General features: G+C 40.4%; 1 protein-coding gene and 1 long non-coding RNA gene across 13 annotated transcripts in view; one reads left to right on the top strand and one right to left on the bottom strand.

Moving 5' to 3' along the window:
* The window catches only part of CACNA1C (calcium voltage-gated channel subunit alpha1 C), a 480,830-nt gene that overhangs the window by 42,122 nt on the left and 417,538 nt on the right, over positions 1-21,170 (bottom strand). Inside the window, exons 34-40 of the mRNA XM_083572199.1 lie at positions 17,573-17,605; positions 13,865-13,993; positions 10,449-10,514; positions 4,378-4,469; positions 3,595-3,763; positions 3,098-3,225; positions 711-807 (exon numbers count right to left, since the gene is read on the bottom strand). Coding sequence (XP_083428325.1) covers positions 711-807; positions 3,098-3,225; positions 3,595-3,763; positions 4,378-4,469; positions 10,449-10,514; positions 13,865-13,993; positions 17,573-17,605 — 714 coding nt within the window. The remainder of the gene's footprint in view (positions 1-710; positions 808-3,097; positions 3,226-3,594; positions 3,764-4,377; positions 4,470-10,448; positions 10,515-13,864; positions 13,994-17,572; positions 17,606-21,170) is intronic.
* LOC310742825 overlaps positions 1-21,170 on the top strand; it is a 109,153-nt gene that overhangs the window by 45,043 nt on the left and 42,940 nt on the right. For 2 of the 12 annotated variants that reach the window (XR_014538698.1, XR_014538699.1), the window contains one exon: positions 11,335-13,543. The exons of the other annotated variants lie outside the window; for them this stretch is intronic. This is a non-coding gene — a long non-coding RNA (uncharacterized lncRNA). Of the gene's footprint in view, positions 1-11,334; positions 13,544-21,170 lie in introns of those variants that run through there. 12 annotated transcript variants of the gene reach the window in all.

Here is a 21,170-nt window from a genome sequence, read left to right as displayed (position 1 = left end):
CCTGGCTGCATACTGGGAGTGGGGGAGCCATGCTCTCTCCCTTCCCAGCCTTGGGAAGCTTTTAATGTTTGATGTATTATAGTATTTTACTTTTTTTTAAAGCCACCCAGAGTGGCTGGGGAGGCCCAGCCAGATGGGTGGGGTATAAATAATAAAATTATTATTATTATTATTATTATTGGGCGGGTGCCGCTTTGCTGTGCTCCTGGCACTGTTTGCCCCACACTCCTGGCTGCATACCATAAGGTTGCGAATATAAGTGTAACTTTTCACAGTCAGAATTTGGGGGAAAAGTGAGGCTTATATTCAGGCCAATACGAGATATATTCTTAAAGCAAATCGACATCAGTTCACATTCCCTCCCCATAGTGGGTAGGTCTGATCAGAACACAGCAGCTAAGGGACATGTTGACATTAAATTGGAGAGGCAACATTATCCAAGTTTTGCCATATGCTAAACACCAGTTGCTATGAGAGCCATAGAATGCTTAGTAGGGACTAATGTCTGGATCTAGTGAGAGGTCTCAAACAAACAGGGCTTTTTTCATTCGGAACTCAGTTCCAGCACCTATCAGATGGGTGCCATTGCCATAATAAGAGAACAAGGGAGGTGAGTTCTGGCACCTCTTTTTTCTAGAAAAACAGCACCGCAAACAAAGATTAGATTCTGTTAATGTGATCTCCTTTGTAAAAAGAAAGGAGTGTCATACCTTGCAAGCTACCCGGTGAGGACAGAGTTTCCCAAAACCCAGTGGAGGCTGTATCCGACGGAGCAGTGTCACCACATCTAGGTGTTTGATACGTCCTCTATAGGAGAAAGTGCAAAAGGGACTTGTCACTTAGTTAGGAATACAGGACCAGATTTAACTAACTCATTGTGCTAGTGAGAACCAGTGCAAGGACTCCTGCTAGTGCAGTGGGGCTTTTCTCCTCTCCTTGCCCCTGTACCTTCCCCTCATCTCCTCTAAGAGAGTTGAGAGAACCTCCAAAATAGCATGCAGGGGAAGGATTGGAGAAATTGTTGTGTCTGGCAGTCAGAAATGCATGTGCAGATGGAACAATCATCATAACATGACACTGAATTCCACCTACACTATATGAGTTTATCTGAGTCAAATACAATCCTGTGAGCCTGAGTGCCTTCATTGCTAAGGGCCGAAGTTGCATGCCAGTTCCCTACTACTGGTTTTTGATTAACCCAGACAAATTTTTAAAAAAGTATCTCAAATATGCTGTGCATTCTGTGTTGGGAATGAAATACTAAATCTGAGAATTGTTCATCTTGAGTTTTGAGAAGTTCATATTGAAGAATTGGGATCTCAGGCTCTCTGGCCTATTGCTTTGCCTTCCTGTATCACCTTATATTTTCAGGTTATTTTCCAGCTGTTTCTGTATGTGTATAGCAAATTCTGTTGTTATTTTTATTCTGGAGCTAGTGCAAGCTGTAACAATTGAATTCTATGCTGTGTCTGTTGCAAAGGAAGCAGATACAGGCTTTGATTTAGGGCCTATACCTTATGACGTTAGTTTTAACAAAAACCAGGGCATTGCAACTAACTCTTGCTTTTAAGTTGCAGTGATGCAAAACACATACAATAATATGGGTTTTTATTGAATTGGTAGGATTTTACAACAAAACGTACTTAAATCAGTTATCTCTTAATTCAGAAAAACCAATGATTTGTGCATCTGCCTCTTTCTAAGACTATAGCAGTGTAGTATACTCCCTCTGACTTTCTAAGGGACTTTATCCCATGATGTAGCAGCATGCACTGTGACACTGAAAATAAACCTGCTTTCCTAGTCTAGTGAAACTAGGACTATAAATTTACGCCTGAAAAACTCACTTTCTCTAATTCAATAAAAGCCTCTATGGTGAGGGATGGGCAATGTTGTGCCTTCCAAGTGTTGGTGATTCCAACTCACATCAGCCCAGCCAGCAAGGCCAATGGTCAGAGATGATGGGAGCTGGAGTTCAGCAACATCTGGAAGGCACCACATTGGCTACCCCTGCTCTACAGAATAGCCTTTATAAAGGAATAATGCATTTCAGGTTCTAAACACATTTAGTAAGAAAAACAAAAGAGAAGTTAACTAACACTAGAATGCAATTGTGCAAATATATGCAATTATGAGTACAAGACTTCCACCTGCATTCTGTATTCTTAAATAATCTGGCTATGTTTTGCTTATGCACTGTAAAGGGTAAAGGTAAAGGACCCCTGGACGGTTAAGTCCAGTCAAAGGCATCTATGGGGTTGTGGCACTCCTCTCGCTTCAGGCTAAGGGAGCTGGCCACAGACAGCTTTCCGGGTCATGTGGCCAGCATCACTAAACTGCTTCTGGCACTACGGGACACCGTGACAGAAACCAGAGCGCACAGAAACGCCGTTTACCTTCCTGCCACAGCCGTACCTATTTATCTACTTGCATTGGCATGCTTTTGAACTGCTAGGTTGGCAGGAGCTGGGACCGAGCAACGGGAGCTCACCCCATCGCGGAGATTCAAACCGCTAACCTTCTGATCAGCAAGCCCAAGAGGCTCAGTGGTTTAGACGATAGCACCACCCGCGTATACACTGTAAAAGCAGTTCTGATCAGGTATACCTTCCTTATAACTGCTCTGTGGTGTTGGATATAGAGGTTGACACTTTGGTCCAGATCTTTTGGGTTTTGAGTCCTCATGGTCCTAAATTCAGCTAAAAATAGTGGTCTTTTGTAAAACATTTTTTACATTCTCAAAACAAAAGGATGTTATTCAGCTACAGTTTCTGCTCTCTAGAGCATTCTCCAAAATTACTTATGCTGCATTCTGGTCAACAATTTATTTTAAGTAAACAACTCTGTCTCTCCTACCTGTAATACGGAGGTTAATAATACAACTCATTTTACTGAGCTATTATAAGAACGACAATTAGATAATGCATGTGAAGCACTTTCAACACTTGAAAATGCTTTACAAAAGTGTAGTTGCTGTTGTTACTTTTAGATATGCCACAATCATGGTTTTAGAATAATAAATTCAGTGGTGAATAGACAGAATTTAGGGCAACTATTCTCCTAAAAAATGTATCTGGAACATGGTCCTGGGACTTACTTGGCTTCAGGATCATATTCAGCCCAGATCCGTTTAAACTCATCCAGATGATGAGGACCCAGAATAGACCAATCCCGTGTTAAGTAATCAAAATTATCCATGATAACAGCTACAAAAAGGTTAATGATCTGCAAGGAAGATCAGAAACAACAATAATAGTCAGTATTTCATGCTAGAACATCCACAATTGAAGTTCCTTTCCATGCACAATTCAGAATTTGAGTTTTTGAAGAAGAAAACTCTGTAAAACATTTAACTGAAAAGGAACCTAGACTTCATTGCTTTGTTTTGAAAAGGAACAAGTAGTAGGTGATGGAAAAGGCACCACTAGCTTGATCGAGTTTAAGGCAGCATCTTATGTATATAATCTATTATATAGTTACAAACCAGCATACTCTGTTTAATACAACAAATACTAGTATGGATAAAATAAAGTATGTTTCCAAGTTAAGTGCATGTTAATCACCAACACTCATAAGCTGCTGACATATACTTACTAGGAAGGCACACAGCATGTAGAAACTGATGAAATAAAAGATAGCAAAGCTGCTCCCACAGGAATGATCACCTTCAGTAGAGTTGTTTGATTCCAAGGATTCAGGGTCACACTTCTTATCTGGGAGGCATGCCAGCATGATTTCCTGCCAAGCTTCGCCAGTAGCACATCTATTGAAAAGGGGTTGATGGGAAGAAGGTAATTCGTCATTACCACTGAATAATCTAGAGCAGAGCTTTCCAAACTTTTCATGTTGGTGACACACTTTTTTAGACATGCATCATTTTGTGGCACAATAATTCAGTTTTACTAGCAAACTGGAGATTAACCTAACCCCTTTCCAGCCCCGGGAGAAGCACAGGGAGTATTCACGCGACACACCTACACACTGCAGACGACACACTATTGTGTCACAACACACAGTTTGGAAAGCTCTGATCTAGAGATTAAAAGCTCAGCTAGTCATGTCATGTCTGCTCCACCACCTAATGGGAACTAACTATCCTGCAGCACAGTGTAACTCATGGTTCAAAAGCAGCCACAATGTTTGCAATATTGGACTGTCAACCTATTCTTCAGTTAGCTAGTCATGGCAAAGAACTTTGAGCAGATGCATTTTAGGAGATTTTGGATGTATCAGATCTTAACAATCATTGGACATTTATTGTTGGGCAGGGTATCAAATTGATTGGATCACAGCCCAAGTGTAAGGTGGCTTCTCTTAGACACAGTGACTAACTTCTCCATGATATAGTTGAACCGGGGAAACAAGTGTGAAACCCACCTGAAAAGCAGTAGTACTGCCTGGGGGAAGGTCTGAAAGTTGTTGTTCCGGTTTATGTCTGTGGTATCATTCAGGGCAATTTTACCAAACACCTAGTAGAAAAAAGGAGCTTGTAAGATTATACTTCATGCTAGCTATCACATTAATATTCTTATTTATTTTAAATAAATAAATAAATAAAATATGGATGCACCCTCCACATTTCAGATATTCAAACTCATTTGTTTCACATCTTTCCCCAGCAGTGTTAGAAACTAAGATAGATAGATAATTTATTATGGTCAGAGAACAGCTTATAAAACATACTTGGGGGTACAATCCCAGAAGGAAAACAAATATTTAAAACAATGTACAACAATAAACTTAAAATTTATAAATGTGATAACCGTATAGACACTTAAAACTTTAAGATAAGCTACCGCAGAGAGATGACCCAGAGTCACCCATAGAATCGAGTTTGGGGATTTTCTTAACGAACTAGTTTGGGTTGGGGGATAGTCTGTGCCTACAGATCTGTAAACAGAATCTCGCAACCATCCGGGTCATCTTATGATCTTTGCCTGACAGGAAAAGGTCAAATTTTTGCTTTTCCGGGAGGTCAGCGAGCCTCACCAGCAGGGGATCAATGGTCTCACTATGTGCCTCTTCATAAAAGGGACATCTAAAGAACAAGTGCTCTGGGCTTCCTATATCCTCACATGAACAGGCACAAAGTCTCTGAGCATATGGGACTTTTTAAAAGGATCCTTCCAGGACCGGTGAGGGCAGAGCCAAGCTGCTGGCAAGTGTAAAAGCCCTTCTTGCATTTTTGGATACGAGAAAGAAGAGATATGCTGCCGGTGCGGCTATATATCTCTCGATTTCTCCAATTTTACAGTCAGGTTGCACCTTGAGCAGTCCTGTTGTCTCTCAGTGTCTATGATTCTTTGCCTGACCGTAGCTTTTGCCTGGCCCAACCCCAGACTTAGAAGAGCTTGAGGGGCAACACCCAGTTTCTGAAGGGTGTTCAGGACTGCTGTCTACCAGCCTGACTGGAACTGGTCGCAGAGGATCAGTGGGGCTATTCCTCGGGAGAGCAGATTCAACATCAGCCTACTAAGATATGAAAGTTAGGAGCTAAATAGCACCTTAAACCTAGGTTATGGACGCAACGCTAGAATGTCTAGGCAAACTTTTTTAATAACAATAATACAATGCTGAAAATTAATGAACTGCAGCTGAAATATTATGTTCATTTTTCACATGGTCTATTCCTTCCCCTGCCCACCCACCTAATATTCTTAAGATGGCCTCTTCTCCAGTCTCTTCTCTTCTCAGAGAGTAGCTGGAAGTGGGGAGGCAGAAAAAATTTCTTCTTTTCTTTCACTCCGCAGTTTTAATCTGAAATCTTAGGTGCAGTACTGTGGCCAGAGCTCCGAAACTGCTCGCGCTCATGAAATCCCTTGTCACAAAATGCACGTAGAACAAGGGGAGTTTTGAACACTGTTCCCCAGTACTGTGTAGATATTTGATTGAACTCTATTTTTCCTTTTCTGTAACTGAATCTTTGAATTTTAAGGCCAACTCTAAAATTATTCAGAATTGTGTTAAATTCTAATCTGTTCTAAAGCTTCTGTAGCCCTTCAGTTTTTCTTTATCCATATAACTCAATGTGTGTTTTCTCTCAATTTACAAATGACATTAATACAAATATTTTTCAAAAATAAGTACAGAGGATTACAGTGGTTTAGTTACAAAATTTGAGCACAAGATTACACATTGTGTATGTAAAATTACAAGGTTTTTCTGTTGGCCACATCACACACAATCCTTGGAGAGCTTAGGCAGGCTAGGAGAGATTTGCCAAGAAATCCTTTCCCTTCATTTGACAGCTATAAGTACTTTAGCTTCAGTATATAAGTGAAGAAGATGCCATGTAAAGATGAATTTACATTTAAATTTAAAGAACATTCTTCTGTTATTTAAGAACCAGTACAGAAATAATTAATTCTGTGACATATGCTTGAACCCAGCACTTTAGTTCAGTATCATGTTACAATTCATAGTAGGGCTACATCTTGCAATTCTCTGTGTCTTGTGAGATATATTTTCCTTGTTGTTTTCATGTGCAAGTGCTGCAGAATCTGGTTGATTTCTGCACGTGTGGTGGTTCTAGAAAATCCTGCTGGTAGGCTTAGTAAAGGTAAAGGGACCCCTGACGATTAGGTCCAGTCGCGGATGACTCTGGGGTTGCAGCGCTCATCTCGCTCTATTGGCCAAGGGAGCCGGCGTACAGCTTCCGGGTCATGTGGCCAGCATGACTAAGCCGCTTCTGGCGAACCAGAGCAGCGCATGGAAATGCCGTTTACCTTCCCCCCCCCCGGAACGGTACCTATTTATCTACTTGCACTTTGAGGTGCTTTCGAACTGCTAGGTTGGCAGGAGCTGGGACCGAGCAACGGAAGCTCACCCCATCGCGGGGATTTGAACTGCCGACCTTCTGATCAGCAAGTTCTAGAATCTGTAGTTTAACCCACAGCGCCACCCGCGTCCCTTGCTGGTAGGCTTAAGTGCTGCAATATCCTTCTGAGCATCATGCTTTTTAAAGAGAAAGAAATACAGGAATGTTCTAAAAAAATTAGCATGAGAGGCAGAAAATTGCTTTTAAAATGAAGTTATTCTAAGTTGCCTTAGGAGTACTCTGAAATGCTCTAGGCTCAGACTCCCCCAGGCTCAGACTCACTATTTTAGTAATGACAGTTGCAGCTGTTCTGAGGGGGTGTTGGGAGTTACCATTGCAGGAGGACAGATTAAATACTCTGAGGCAGGCCATATTTTTCATCTCAGGAAAGAAGAGTATGAGGCAATGTTTCCATGAGACATTTCATTTGTTCTTTTAAGCTCTTCATATAACAGACTAAATGAGGGGCAATGGTTAGGCTAAAATCAGCATTTCATCTTACTCATTAGCAAAGTACAGTATGATTGCAATGCAGAAGACGACAGAAAAGAAGATTCTTCCTCTAAGCACACTTGTTGAGCCTTCAGCTGGGCAACGTCATCCATCATAATCAATTTGTGTTTTTGCACTTGGTCACATAAGTTGGTGAAGCTTAAGCATTGTGATGCTTAGTATCAGAAGAGACAGCTAAGATAGATTCTTTCTTTCTTTCCTTAAATAGGAAAGTCTCATGTCACTGTCAGTTCTGGTGCATCCAAACTGATGACTCAATAGTAATGTCTCAAGGGCATTTTTTTTTTTTAAAGGGAACTCTTGCATCAAGTGGATTCAAACAACTCTCACCAGGCTTTTTCACTGCAAGGGATTTGGCAAAACCCTTCATGCCCATCAAGAGTTGAGTAGCTGAGGAAATGGGACTTTGCAGAGTTGAGGAGGATATAATTATTGTCTTCCAAAGCAACTACTCTATTCCAAACTCAAAAATGGAAAGCAAAAGGGGTTTAAAGACACTCTCAAGGCAAATCTAAACAAATGTAGTATAAGTACTGATAACTGGGCCTGCGAGCGCTCCAACTGGAGAACAGCCTTTACCAAAGGTGTCATGGACTTTGAAGAAGCACAAACTCGGGGCGAAAAGGAGAAAGGAGCTAAGAGGAAGGCACATGCGACAAACCTTCACCATGATCAACTCCTGTCCGGAAACCTATGTCCCCACTGTGGAAGGACATGTGGATCCAGAATTGGCCTCCACAGTCACATACAGGCTCACTGTTAAGACAGTGTTCGTGGAAGACAATCTTACTTGGCTACGAGTGATTGCCAAAGAGAAGAGACACAATAAAAAATACTTAGCACCTAATATTTATTAATTATTTATTAAAATATGAGAGTTAGAATTGCCTGAACCTTTTCTAATTATTTCTTCATTATGGCAAATTCAAAATATAGATTAATGCAAGAACTTTGTTTGTGACAAAGATACACATTTTAATGCAGATATATCTCCTTTTGCAGAAACATTGGTTTTGCAATATAATAAGATCAATTAGATTGTTAAAATCTTGAATGAGGCAAAGTGTCCCAATACTCATCTGGGATAATTAAATATTGTGTACAAATTAGGTGCATTTCTGCCTTGTCATAGATTAAAAGGAAGCTCTGGGGGTTCTGTCCCTATTACATTAGCAACTATATTATACTATGACCAAGACAGGAGTAGGTTTAATCTGCATGGAGGAAGATGGGTTGCAATAAACAATGGTGTTGGGAGAGTTGCAAACCCAGGGGTAGTTGAGCTCCCACCTCAGTTCCGCCCCTGAGTACACACTTTTTATTCCCTCCCCCCCCCTTGTAAGTGAATGGCTGCTATCCATTCATATGGGTGGAATTAAGATATTGTGTTTGACAGACTATGGTGTGGTGTGGGCAAAATCCACCCACCACCACTGACACTGACAGATTAACACTGCCAGGTACACCACGTTGTAGCAGAAGGAAAAAGTGTGTTTCTAAAGCTTCACTTCTTCTCTGCAACATACACGCATACCAAGAACTTGATTTCATGTTACTACCTCTTCTCCATATTGAACCAAGGATTTTCTGGTCCAGTACACTTTGTGGATTGGGCTCTCCACCCCCACTGGAAAAGAAGGCACACATATGTATAAAATTTGCTTTGTGTGTATGTGAGTTTCATACACAATTTTGTGCCCTCTTTTGTGGGTGGGGTGGAAGGCCCAATAATAAATCAGTAGCTATCCACAAGTTGTAGGGTGTCTGACTGACAAAATGCTATCAGGCAAAGCTTTTCCTATAATTGTAACCTATTGAATTTCTACCTGCTACACAGCTGTTGAAGTCACAGGTAGCATGCTCTTCCCCAATGCCAGCCCCAAATTATGACACAAACTGAAGTTCCACGAGTTGTAAACCAATTGTGTCAATGTAGCTCTTTCATCAATTGATTTTAGACTGGCAGTGCAAAACCATATGGTGAAGGGTGATAGCTAAATCTGCCCTTACATGCAGAAGCAGAGGCATTACTTAGGGGTTGGCAAAAGCAGCCTCTCCTGGGGGTGCAAAAGCACCTGTTTTGCCCGCAGAAGGAATCCTCTGAGATCTCCAGAAGGAAAAGCTGCAGCTGCTGTTGCAGGAGGGAGCGGAAAGGGATCCTTGGAGCGGCTTCCAGGCAGAAAGCAATATCCAGCCACAAGGAAGCATGTTCCTCCTGTCCAAGCAATCTACCTGCTTCTCAGATTCTTTTCTGGGTGGGTCGTCAATACAGCTCCTGGCCAAGAGCACAAAGGACCCAGGTATGCCTATGTTCAGACGGTCCCAGGTTCACTCCCCAGCATCTCCAGGTAGGGCTGGGAAGGTCTCCTTCCTGAAACCTTACAGAGTAGCTGCCAGTTACTGTAGGCAATATGGAGCTATGTGGCCCAATAGTCTGACCTGGTGTAAGGCAGACTCCTATGTTCTTATGATATTTCAGATAAGGCTGCTGGTCAAAAGAGATGTAAGATTTACTGCAACTAAGATTCATATGCCAATGTTTAGATAAATTTTAGATTAAACTGCTAAAAAGCAGGTACTATATTCTAAGAGCATTTGGTGTGGTTTTTCACCTGTACTTCAAAGCAACTGTAGCAATCTTCTCAACACAGGTCAAAGTCATCCTTTTACAGGGGTTTTGAGCAAAAAGCATTTGATCATTTGACGTGACTATATTCATTTAAGTATTTACATTAGCTGGGAAAGCAATTAATCTTCTCTAATGTTGCCCCACCCATGGTGAACAACCTCTGTAAAAAATTAATAAATAAAATGAAGAAAGCAGCAGGGGCTTGCTCCTCGTTCCTTGACCATACATTTCCAGACCCCCAAACAACTTCAAAATGAACCAGGAAGCCCCTTCTCCATTGTCTCCACCAAATTGTTTGAACTGAAATAACAAATATGAACATTAAAGTCCTATTGACACATCTATTTCAAGATACAGTTTTTGATGCTACTCTATTTTTGTGCACCTTGTCAAAATCTTTGGGTCAATCAAATCATTTTCCTACAAGTGTTTGTTGACTTCCATATATACTTTTGTATGTGAAAACACTAATTTTAGGAAATCACCTACCTGCATCCCGATCACAGCATAGATAAAAAACAGCATCACTATTAAAAGAGCCACATAGGGAAGAGCCTGGAGGGGAAAAAACCCAAAACAGATCATGGTGTGCCACTTAATAAGACAGTTTGACTTGCTGAAGAAAGGGGTATTTCAGCAAGCCCCTATATGTTATTACAACAGCCTGAAGGGATGAGACAGAAGGCAAAAGTGGCTTTGCCTATTCATTGTGCAGCAAAGCACATGAAAATGCATTTATACTTGCTGTTTCCCTCACATGTTGTCACATTCCAAATGGAAATTCATATATCCCTTGGAGACCTACCATGTTGAAATGGTTAGAATGTTGAACAAGGATTGGGGAAACAGGTTCAAATTGCTGCCCAGCCATGACATTCACTGGATAATCTTGGGTCTCATATCTCTCATACTAGCTTACCTCAAAAGACTGTTATTAGGACAGACTTTCACCGCTGAATAAGTCTCTGCCTTAGGTGTGCCTAGTTGGTTATTGTTTTTGAGCTTATCTGAGGTTATTTTCCATGTTGTTTTCAACAATATTTATTTGTATGAATGGAATTTTGTATATCACCTTGAGATATGTGTGTGGAAGACAAATAATAACAATAAATGTGCGTGTTGTGGGGGGGCGGGAATGACCATGTAGAGTACCTTAAAGTCTTTGGAGGAATGGCAGGCTATAAATGTTAAGCAACAGCAGCAGCAATAGTCGTCCACCCCATCCCTGAAGCTGTACAAGTGGCAAGTCATATAAGGCAGAAAGTGGAAACATGGATGCACTTGTGCATCTAATTTTTTTTCAATGCATGTACAGTATTATGCAAAATCACTGCAAGAACAACTAATTGTTGTAATGTGTCTTTTTTTCCACTAGGTGCCTCTACTGATCCATCTTTGACTTCGCCTGATCTTTGACTAAACTTGCTATCAACACACAGAACCATAATTATATTGTCAGTAAGTCTTGCACTGCACATTCATTTTTCTGAAATTATTATTATTGTGTCAGAAAAAATGTGTGAAGTGGGTTTTGCTTTCAGCAGACATTATCTGTAGTACTGCAGTTGAACATAAGCAAACATTGGCTAATGCCCAGTATATCCTTTTATCTTGGGTATAGTAAATATGTTACCATCATCTCAATGCAGGCAGGTGTATACTGTATCTTGTGGATTTTTTTTTGAAAAGGTTACATTTTTCTGTGCAATAACCAATATACGACAACATCTATCAGCATAAACTACTCTTCCCTACTTTAAAATTAAGTATTTCTGCCACTGCTTTTATAAGCTTCATAAGTAATTTAATTCCAAGTATTGTTTCCTGTTTGTTAGTGGAAGTTGGGGTGAAATGTTTTTAAATTATTCTATGGAGAAATATGGTGATAAAGCATTTTTGAAACAAGGTCATTCATTACTTTTTTATGCAACTATGAGGAAAATAGGGTGTCTTAATTCATCTAATAAGTAATGACGTTGGGTTTCAATGAATATTGTTGTTCTTATATTTAGTAACTATTTAGCACTGTCAACATGTATGTTCCTGTGCAGAGTAGAATTTTGTTAGACTTCGTGGACATCTTTTTGAAACACTAGAAAATATTGCTGAAATCACAATGACAATGGAATTCATTCCTTTTTGGGATCCATTTGCAGTGTACATGTTTTGTAAATTTCCATTTTCTGTCATTTATTGACTCCAAAAAATTAACACTCTTGTTATGTTTGTCTGAATAACCTCTAAGCACGCAATTCTTGCTCTCGTTGACAACTGACTTTCTACTTGTTTATGATACTGTCCATATGGGTAAATTATAAAGGATCATGGAAGACAGAACTAAGAACCAAACAGTGATTCAGTGAGAGGCACAGCGTTAATAAAGATGTGAAGGGAATGAGAGATGGAGCAATTTGTTGTGCTGAGAAATAGGACTGATATTGACAGACTACAGAAGGACAGAGCTATGTCCTTTGTTTGGGGCCTGTTTTTAAAGTTCTGTCAGGAAACTCCTTGGCTGTAAACTTGCTGATAATAATTTTTTAAAATGCGTTTTTTAAAAATGGTGCTTGTTGACACCCATGGGTTATTTCTGCTTAGCTCATGGGGCTCGTCAGCCCGAAAGGTAGCCCATCTAAGAGAAGGAAAACTGATCCTAAACCTCCACTGCCTTGAGGCTTTTATTTATTTGTGAGAAAGGCTTCGGGAGTAAACCCTGATGAAAAATCCATACCTGAGCCTTGAGGGACATCTTTGGGGGAAGAAAAGGCTAAGGAGTAAACCCTACAGACAAATCCAGAGTGGAGACACTAAGATGGTAGGATGGAGTCTTGTACACTTCCTTCTAGCAGCTCCTGCAGCCAAGCTGATGCCAAATGTACTGCTCTGCATTCCTTTGGATCACATCAGCAAGGCTGAGGGGTGTGTGTCTTATAATCTGGGCAGCCCAGGACCTCTATATACACTGCACAGGCCTGTGCCCTGGGGAGTTAACTTTGGTGCTGCTAACACAGCAAAAACAATGCAGGAGGCAGCAGTTACAAGTTGCTGGTCTCTGCAGCCACAGCAGGCACTGTGATTCTCCCCTCGGAGGCACACTCCATTGTCTCTCGAGACGGACAGATGCCAACAACAAATTATGTGAGCTCACATTGTCTTGTGACCATTGCCATGGATTTAGTACTGGTGTCTGTTATTAAGATACATCAGCTTATGCCCAAAGCATGCATAGGGGTTGGAGCTGTTGCCATTACAGGACAAAGCCAAATTTCTGGTTGTGACCACAGATGCATAAATCATCAGTGCAAAAAGATAGTGCTTGTTCGCAGGCTGACCTGATGGGACAAAGTATAACACCGTACTTTTAATATAAAATAATAAAAATACAAACTAGGGCTGTGAAACCTTGGGAAAATATGACTATATCAATCATTTTGTCTTAGCATGTTTATCAGAGGAGGATCCAACAATCCCAATTCAATGTCCAGTATTAACTTAAAACTCAGCACTGGGGAAAGAAGGTCTTGTGGCACCTTAGCCGCTAATAAATATATTATGCCATAATAAATGTGTTAACTTTAAAGATGTGACAAGACTTGGGTGTTTTTCTTGCAACACACTAACATGGTTACCCCTCTGGAAACTACACTATAAGGGGAGTTTATGAAACATAAAAATCAGCTAGTTTACTAAACAATTCCACACCTCCACATGGTTTACAGATCTGGGTTTAGATTTTGAAATCCTTTACCTCATCACATTCACCCTAATGCTGGGAGACCTGTGACTGGAAAAAACTATCCATTCAGGGATCATTGCTGATCTATATAAAAATGTTCAATGTAGAGGTGGCAAACACATCAGTATTGTCCCAAGGCAAAGGCATAGAAGAAGAAATAAAGAATTACCTGGAAGGACTTGATGAAGGTCCATAGCAGTGTGCGGATGCCCTCGCCTCGGCTCAAGAGCTTCACCAGACGCATCACGCGGAAGAGTCGGAAAAAGGTGATTGAGATGCGAGAGTTTTCCTCTGCGTTCTGGAACCCATTGGCACAGAGGGCAGTAGTTACAACAGAAGATGAGGAACACAGACCCTGGGCCACAGAAAATGCTACTTCACAGGAAGAGCTCACTGCACTGTTCCCCTGCCTTATAGACCTCTAATCTTTCACTAGTCCCAGAAGTTCAGACAGATGAATGCAGATATATAATCTGTCTTCTAGCACCAAATTGTTAGCCTATTTTTTTCTTCCTCATTCCTCAACAGTTCCCCATGGTTCTTCAGTGGCATTATCCAAAATCTCTCTCCCTCACACCCCAATTTTAACAATAAATATTTTTCAAGGGCCTTGCTGGTAGGGTAAGGCACAGTTTCTGCCATTCCTTTGGTTGATATATCATAACTTGTGAGACAAGAAAGCTATTTTGTTTTGGATTTGTATGGATTGAGAAACTGCCCCATATGTAATTTGATCAACAGGTGTAACTGGCAAGACCTCCATTTTGCTCACAACTTCCTGCTGCTTGGTCATGGTGACAAGCAGGAGGAAATGGAAACAAAGTACTTCATGCCTCAGGCAATAAGTATTACTCAGCACAGGAGGACACTACAGAAACTGTCTCCTTATGCCCTGCTTGCTCATTCAGACTGCTCCAGTCTGCTACTTTGATTATCTAGCTTGAATATATAACCAACCCGCCTTGTGGTGCATGCCCTGTGGCTCCGCTGAGCACCGATGTTCAATCTATGTTCAATTTTCTCACTGATTTAAATGGGTGCATACACAGCCATGGCCTTTGCTCCTCATAAGTGTTCTGTTCCACTTGGCCAGAAGAAAGAAAAATAGCTATCTGAAGACCACCTGGTCTTCTGGGAACATTCTTTGGCCAGCATACAGAGATGCCTCTTCAGGTTTCTGCAAGGACTTTTTCATGCTCACTGAAGGATATATTTATAAAGCTTGGAGCTGAGCATGCAGTTAACGGAAACCTAATTGCTACGGCCCAGCCGGCACAACATCTGCAGAACAGTGTGCTTTACTTTGCTTCCCTTGTGACAGACCCCATGGAAGAAGTAGTAGGAGAAAGCAGCCCACCAAAAAAGGAGGTAGCTGATCAGTCTTCAGTTGTAAGCAACAGCAAAATAGCAAGATGCAGACAGTGCTAAGTTGAGATGAGGGGCTTAATGGTCAATTCTGATGAAATTTATATTCCTTGAAGAAATACTCATGAGAGCAGATGCATGAATTATACTGGAAAGCAATATAATATCCACATGTGTTTTCCCATGAATTTTCTCCTCTACAGGAAAAAAGTTAACCTTAAAGATACCAAGGTTTACTGAAACTTTACCCAATATATACTTAATTCATGTTATTTGAGGAACAACAACAATTCCAAAGTTTCCTTCTGAATGGGGAATCCCTTTCAAAGAGGCCTGCACTGCATAAACCAAACTAAGCTAGAATGATTTCTTCAGGATCTGATGATCTTCCCACTTCTTGATTTTTTTAAAAATAGCTTTGTACTACATGCTCACTGTTCTCACTGTTCTCAGTTATATTTCTCATGACCCCTAGGTATTTCCCATAGCCTGTGCCTTGCTCTGATAAAGCAGTTATTTGGCCTGACTGCTACTGTTTAACAGTCCCTAGAGTTTAAATTAGATATCCCCCCCTAACTGGCCTTTTCTGTTCTCACAGCTCCTGCCTTGTCCCTCAGTATTCATCTCCCCCACCCAATTCCCCAAGGGGAATGTGACTAGCTTGAACATTCCTTGTTCTGCACTTATGTTATGCCAAGACAAGAGTTTCCTGAACAAGTGGGATCAACTAGTTTGCCTTGGCTTTTGTGAGAAGACTCCCTGCCAGGAAGACTGCTGGTGGGTGTGGTGGGAAATGAAGCTCCCAAACCATGCTAAGTAGAACAACAAAGGGTTGTTTCCTCTAGTGCCCTAAGAAACTCTTCTGCTCTTCTACTAGATGTGCTATGGAAGCACTGCCTGATGCTGTGGGAGGAAATAACATTTCCCCCTCTGAGTACATATTGTGCCCACATTCTCTTCCATTGCTGCAGAGCGAAGAATTTGATGCCAAATAATGAAGAAGTACATAACCAGGAAACAGTGCAGATCACCCCCCAAAAACACACACACCCCAATCTGATCTTACTCACCACTGTGTATACCAGGAGAGAACAGACCCCTTTGATTTCCTGTTAAGAGCTCAAAATTAGCACTTTTGGTGTGTGTGTGTGTGTGTGTGTGTGTGTGTGTGTGTACGTGTACACCCACACCCAAGACACAGAACAAAGTTCTCTCTTTAAATAATTTAGTTTACATAAAATACCTGCAACCTTTTCTATTAAAATAAGGTATTGTTAAGATGCTATAACCATAATCCATGCTTTACTGTCAAGTCCATTTCGCCTTGACAGCATTTGTTTTCAGTAGGCTTGTGGCCTGCATAACAGTAGTTAGTTTTGACACTTTCTAGAATTGATTCTGCATGAAAACACTTCTGTTACAGCCAGTGGGAGAGGGGAATATTTGTTGTTCAAGGGCAGACAATTCAGCTGAGATTCCAAGGGGGTGCCCTAAACAACACTGTTGGCTTGTTTTGCTCAACATATCCTACTTGCAGAATTAAGAAAATAGAGGCCAAGGGGAATGACTCTGTATTTGTGGAGTAAACCCAATGAGCATGATGAAATTTGGACTGAGAGAAGGAAGGAATTCCATTATTTCTTAAGAGTTACCAATCCCTTCCTCAAAGTCCCATTATTACCAGCTTCACCAAGAAGTGCGGAAATTTATGGCAATGGGATGCGGGTGGTGCTGTGGGTTAAACTACAGAGCCTAGGGCTTGCCAATCAGAAGGTCCGCGGTTTGAATCCCTGCAACGGGATGAGCTCCCGTTGCTCGGTCCCTGCTCCTGCCAATCTAGCAGTTTGAAAGCACGAAGTGCAAGTAGATAAATAGGTACCGCTCCGACGGGAAGGTAAACGGCGTTTCCGTGGATAGCAGGAACAGGGCCACATGACAGGAGCTAGAGGGTTGTTGCTGAATGACTTCAAGCCTGGATAGGTTAGATGCTTGAAGAGTGTTATCAGGCACTCAGGACTGGACTCTAGAGCAAATGCACAGTGCCTTTCTCTTTGCCATACCTTATTCTATTTGTGCTATTTGTTCATTGTATGGGTAATTTTCACACACAAAAATAACAATGTGGACCTTGTTCATAGTTTCAATTCATTTTGCAAGTCAATTCCATTGCATCAAAGAGCTCATGACTTAACAAACAGAAAATCTGAAAAGGATTCTAATTCTCTCTTGGTAATTATTCATTAGAACGTAGGACAACAGTTAACTTGACTAAAGGAAAGCTCAAGGATGCCCAGTAAATACACATCATGTGCAGCATAATCAACAGCTCATGTGAACACCAGACTCAACAAACAGAAACACAACATGGTGGCTTCATGCAGAGATAACTAGGCTAAGCTTTGAGACAGAAACCTAGATGGTCAGGGTAGAGAGAATAGGGAGTGTATTAGGAGATTAAGAAGTGTGTCACAGAAGCAGCTGGGGGGGGGGGCAGGGTTCTGTTAGATCTTACCATAGAGGAAGAGCATTGGGTATGTTCAGCTGGCTTTAAAGAAAGGCAGACAGAGATAAACTGTAATAAGTCTCCAGCGAAGTAGCCCAATAGGCTATGTCTTGGATAACACAGGAATAACAGAACACCACAGCAATGGAGGAGAGTAATGGGGGGGGGGATAGGACGGCACAATAGAGACACTATGCTGATTTTCTAGAATGTAATGGATCCAATTCAACCTGGGTGAAGGAAATTATGCTCCCCCACCGCCAATGCAACAAAATGCATTTTCATACCAAACATATGGAGGGTATGAATCTGCATCAGTTGGCTTATAGACCAATAGAAAAAAAAAGTTGTGATCTACTGAGAAGAGGTCTGGTAGCTTCACACTGCAAGTCTGGAACTATTTACTTGGAATAGCTCAGTAATATAAATAATACTACTCTAGAGTAAGTGGCACCATTTTTCTCCTCAGTATCCCACAGCTAGGATTGCAACTTTTTAAATTATTCTTTACTACTGAGTTCATATTCAGTACTGGTATTTCCAGTACTAAAAAGAGTTGGTTAACATCTTAAACCATGCTGCAACAAGAAAGTATACATTTAAACAGACTTTTAGGGAAATAGTTATATAACGATTTAAGAAACAATGGAAATGTCTTAAACAGACAGGCCAGTGACCAGCCCAAAGGTAGAATTGCTTCTACTCTGTCTTTTAGGCACTCCCATGGCCTCAGCCAGGTCTTTTCCAAACTAGTGCTTATTAAACATTTAATTTGAGACGCTAGGAATGGAACCTGAAGTTCTATGCATGCTGTTGAGTCTGGTTCTGCTTCAGAAACACAGAGACAGAAATTTAACCAGATGCTGGCTGTACCACGAGTCAATCCTTTGCATGCTTTAACCAAATGCTAAAACTGAAAGTAGACATTTATATATAGCAGCTGTTTTCTGCTGATGGAATACTAATCCAATGCAGATACAGGGTGGTAAAAAAACAAATTAATTTTATCATACTACTTCCTGACCAGATCTCCATCAGCTCAATACTGGCTATTGACATTAACCAAGTAGGGAATTGCAGGGAAGCCACAAATGACATTTATGGCATCTGGTTTGGGGCTGATATGATCCATGTTTCAGCCACACTCGCAAAAGCACTATTCCAAATCCATTTTCCCTCTATTGCATTATAGAATATGCCATGAAAGGGCATTGGCTCTTGTGTTACTGCTGACTACATTCTGGAACTCTTATAGGCTGTTCATGCTATAAGGAAAACTCAAAGACTATTTCACATGTTTGCATTGTGTACTATTTTAAACAGACATTACACTTATGCTTAAAGCATACACCATACAAGTAAATTATTTCTACTTTTTTGAAAAGGGGAGGGGATGTGCTGAACCTTGAAAAAATTACCTCAATTAGTGATAGGTATCTGTTTCTTGGATTCTGCTTCTAGCAGCTTGTGATTTCAGCAAAAGTTTTAAGATTATTAAAATATAACACACTTTTTCATATCTTTTTCTCTTTCTGATATGTATGTCCTTTGACCATTATTGCTAATATTTTATTTAACTTTATTTTTCAGAACTTCATAGCATTTATTGTATGTGTGTGTATTCTGAATTTCAGTATTTTCTTCTAGTTTCTAAAATTAAACAGGATGATGTAATACACTTTAGCAATACCATGCATAACTAGAAAAATACTGAAATTCAGAATATATGCCAGTCAGAAGTCTCTGGGAAATTCACAAGCAAGGCATGGTGGTTGTAGCCATTCCTGCCGTTTGCCTCTAGCATCTGGTAGTAAAAAGTATATTGCCTTTGAAATTATCATTGCTAATTGCCATTGTTAAATTTATCCTCCATTAATTTGTCTGATCCTTTAAAAAACAAAACATTCATACCATTATCACCTCTTCAAATCCTTTTGTGCATCTTCCATTTCTTCACATCTTTTTTGTGATGAGACAACAGTTACAAATGGTATATAGTATCCTAAATGGGGATGCACCTCATATCTCTATAAAGGCATTGTGATATTTGCTATTTTATTTGTAATATTAAGTTAATTACATTCATGTCAAGAAAGGGAGAACAAACCTTTCCATCTATCATATATTCATAATGCCTGAAGAATCAATCACATATGAGTTCTTCTGCGTATGATCTGCAAAATGCACATCTCAAAGTTTTTCTGTATTATACAAGCAGTACAAAATTGTGTCCTCCCCCCAATGAGGCATGAATAGATAAAAGTAATATCTCAAAACTGTACCAGCCATCTTTTATAGTGAACAGAATTTGTAAAAATTTTTAAGGATTTCTTAGCACTAATAAATACAGTAGCATAATATATTGAAAGGCTGCACATTGTGCATCTGCTGATGAGAGTGTTGAAGTTGGACTTCTAAGTGAAAATACCTTCACTTGAGGTTCAAGTGACAGAACACAATATGACAGACATCAGTTCAAGTGTACAGGAGAAAAGTCAATGAGAAGGCCATTTCCTGAAATGTTTGCAAACACAAACATATCTGATATTGTCAAGGCTGGAATTCAAGCACTGATCTCAGGAGACCCATTTGTCAAGCATAGTAATTTCCACCAATTAATTTGTAGGTTATTGCATTTTCTCCTGGTTGGAGATAAACACCATGGTCACCTAACCTTCAGCACCTACCACTGCTGCTGCAAATATATAATTTCAGTTCTCTAGTTAGAATCTCACTGTGGATCACATTCACACTATATATTTAAATTACATGACTCTCCCTCCAAATCCTGGGAACTGCAGTTTATTAGAGTGCTAGGAATTGCAACTCTGTAGGGTGTAAACTATAACTCCTAGGTTTTTATGGGGGGGGGAGCATATGCTTTTAATATATGGTGTGGATGTGACAAGCTTCAATCCAGAATAAAAACAAATGGAAACCCACCATACCATTCTAGGTCCCAGCCTGATCCAGGACTCGCTTTTTCCAGAAGTCAGCTATTGGAAAGTGGTATGTACTTCTGTACCTTATTTTATTGATTACCCCAGGACATAAGGTTTGATGGGAGGGGAGTTTCTCATCAGGCATACATATATCCAACAGGGTTTTAGGCTCCCTGTTTCAGTTCTGCTTCCTCTTGTTGCTTTTAGACCTTTTTCTATAGCCTTTGTAACTATTGTGAATTTTGATTCTTAAACTCTAGATGCTGTAAGTCCAGAAACACTAAGTCTTCCTGGAGCCAGTTGACCATCAGTGTCTTGACTCTCTAGGTCTAATTATGATGCTACACTTGTAGAGGCCCTAATTATGATTATGTCTGGAGTTCTGATTATGTATCTAACAGTCAGTGCTGACACTATCGTAGCCACCTTATTTGTGTGAGCGGTGTATCATAGGAAGAGGGCACTCAGTGTGAAGTCACAGAAAAAGAATTATTAACCTATGGGACTTCTGCGTTTAGCTGTGCATTCAATACCACTTAAACAAGAAGTTGCCTGCACAGGTAAACCAGCTGCAAAAACACCTGCCTTATGTCTTAAATTCTAATGCTGAGTCAGATTTTTGTGTCATATACTTGTTAAGAGCTGAACCCTGGTTCTGATCCCTC

This window comes from Podarcis filfolensis, assembly GCF_964270895.1.
Source record: "Podarcis filfolensis genome assembly, chromosome: 10".
NCBI classification, from domain to species: domain Eukaryota; kingdom Metazoa; phylum Chordata; class Lepidosauria; order Squamata; family Lacertidae; genus Podarcis; species Podarcis filfolensis.
The sequence above is the reverse complement of the archived record's forward strand: the minus strand, read 5'-3'. Positions and strand labels throughout refer to the sequence as shown.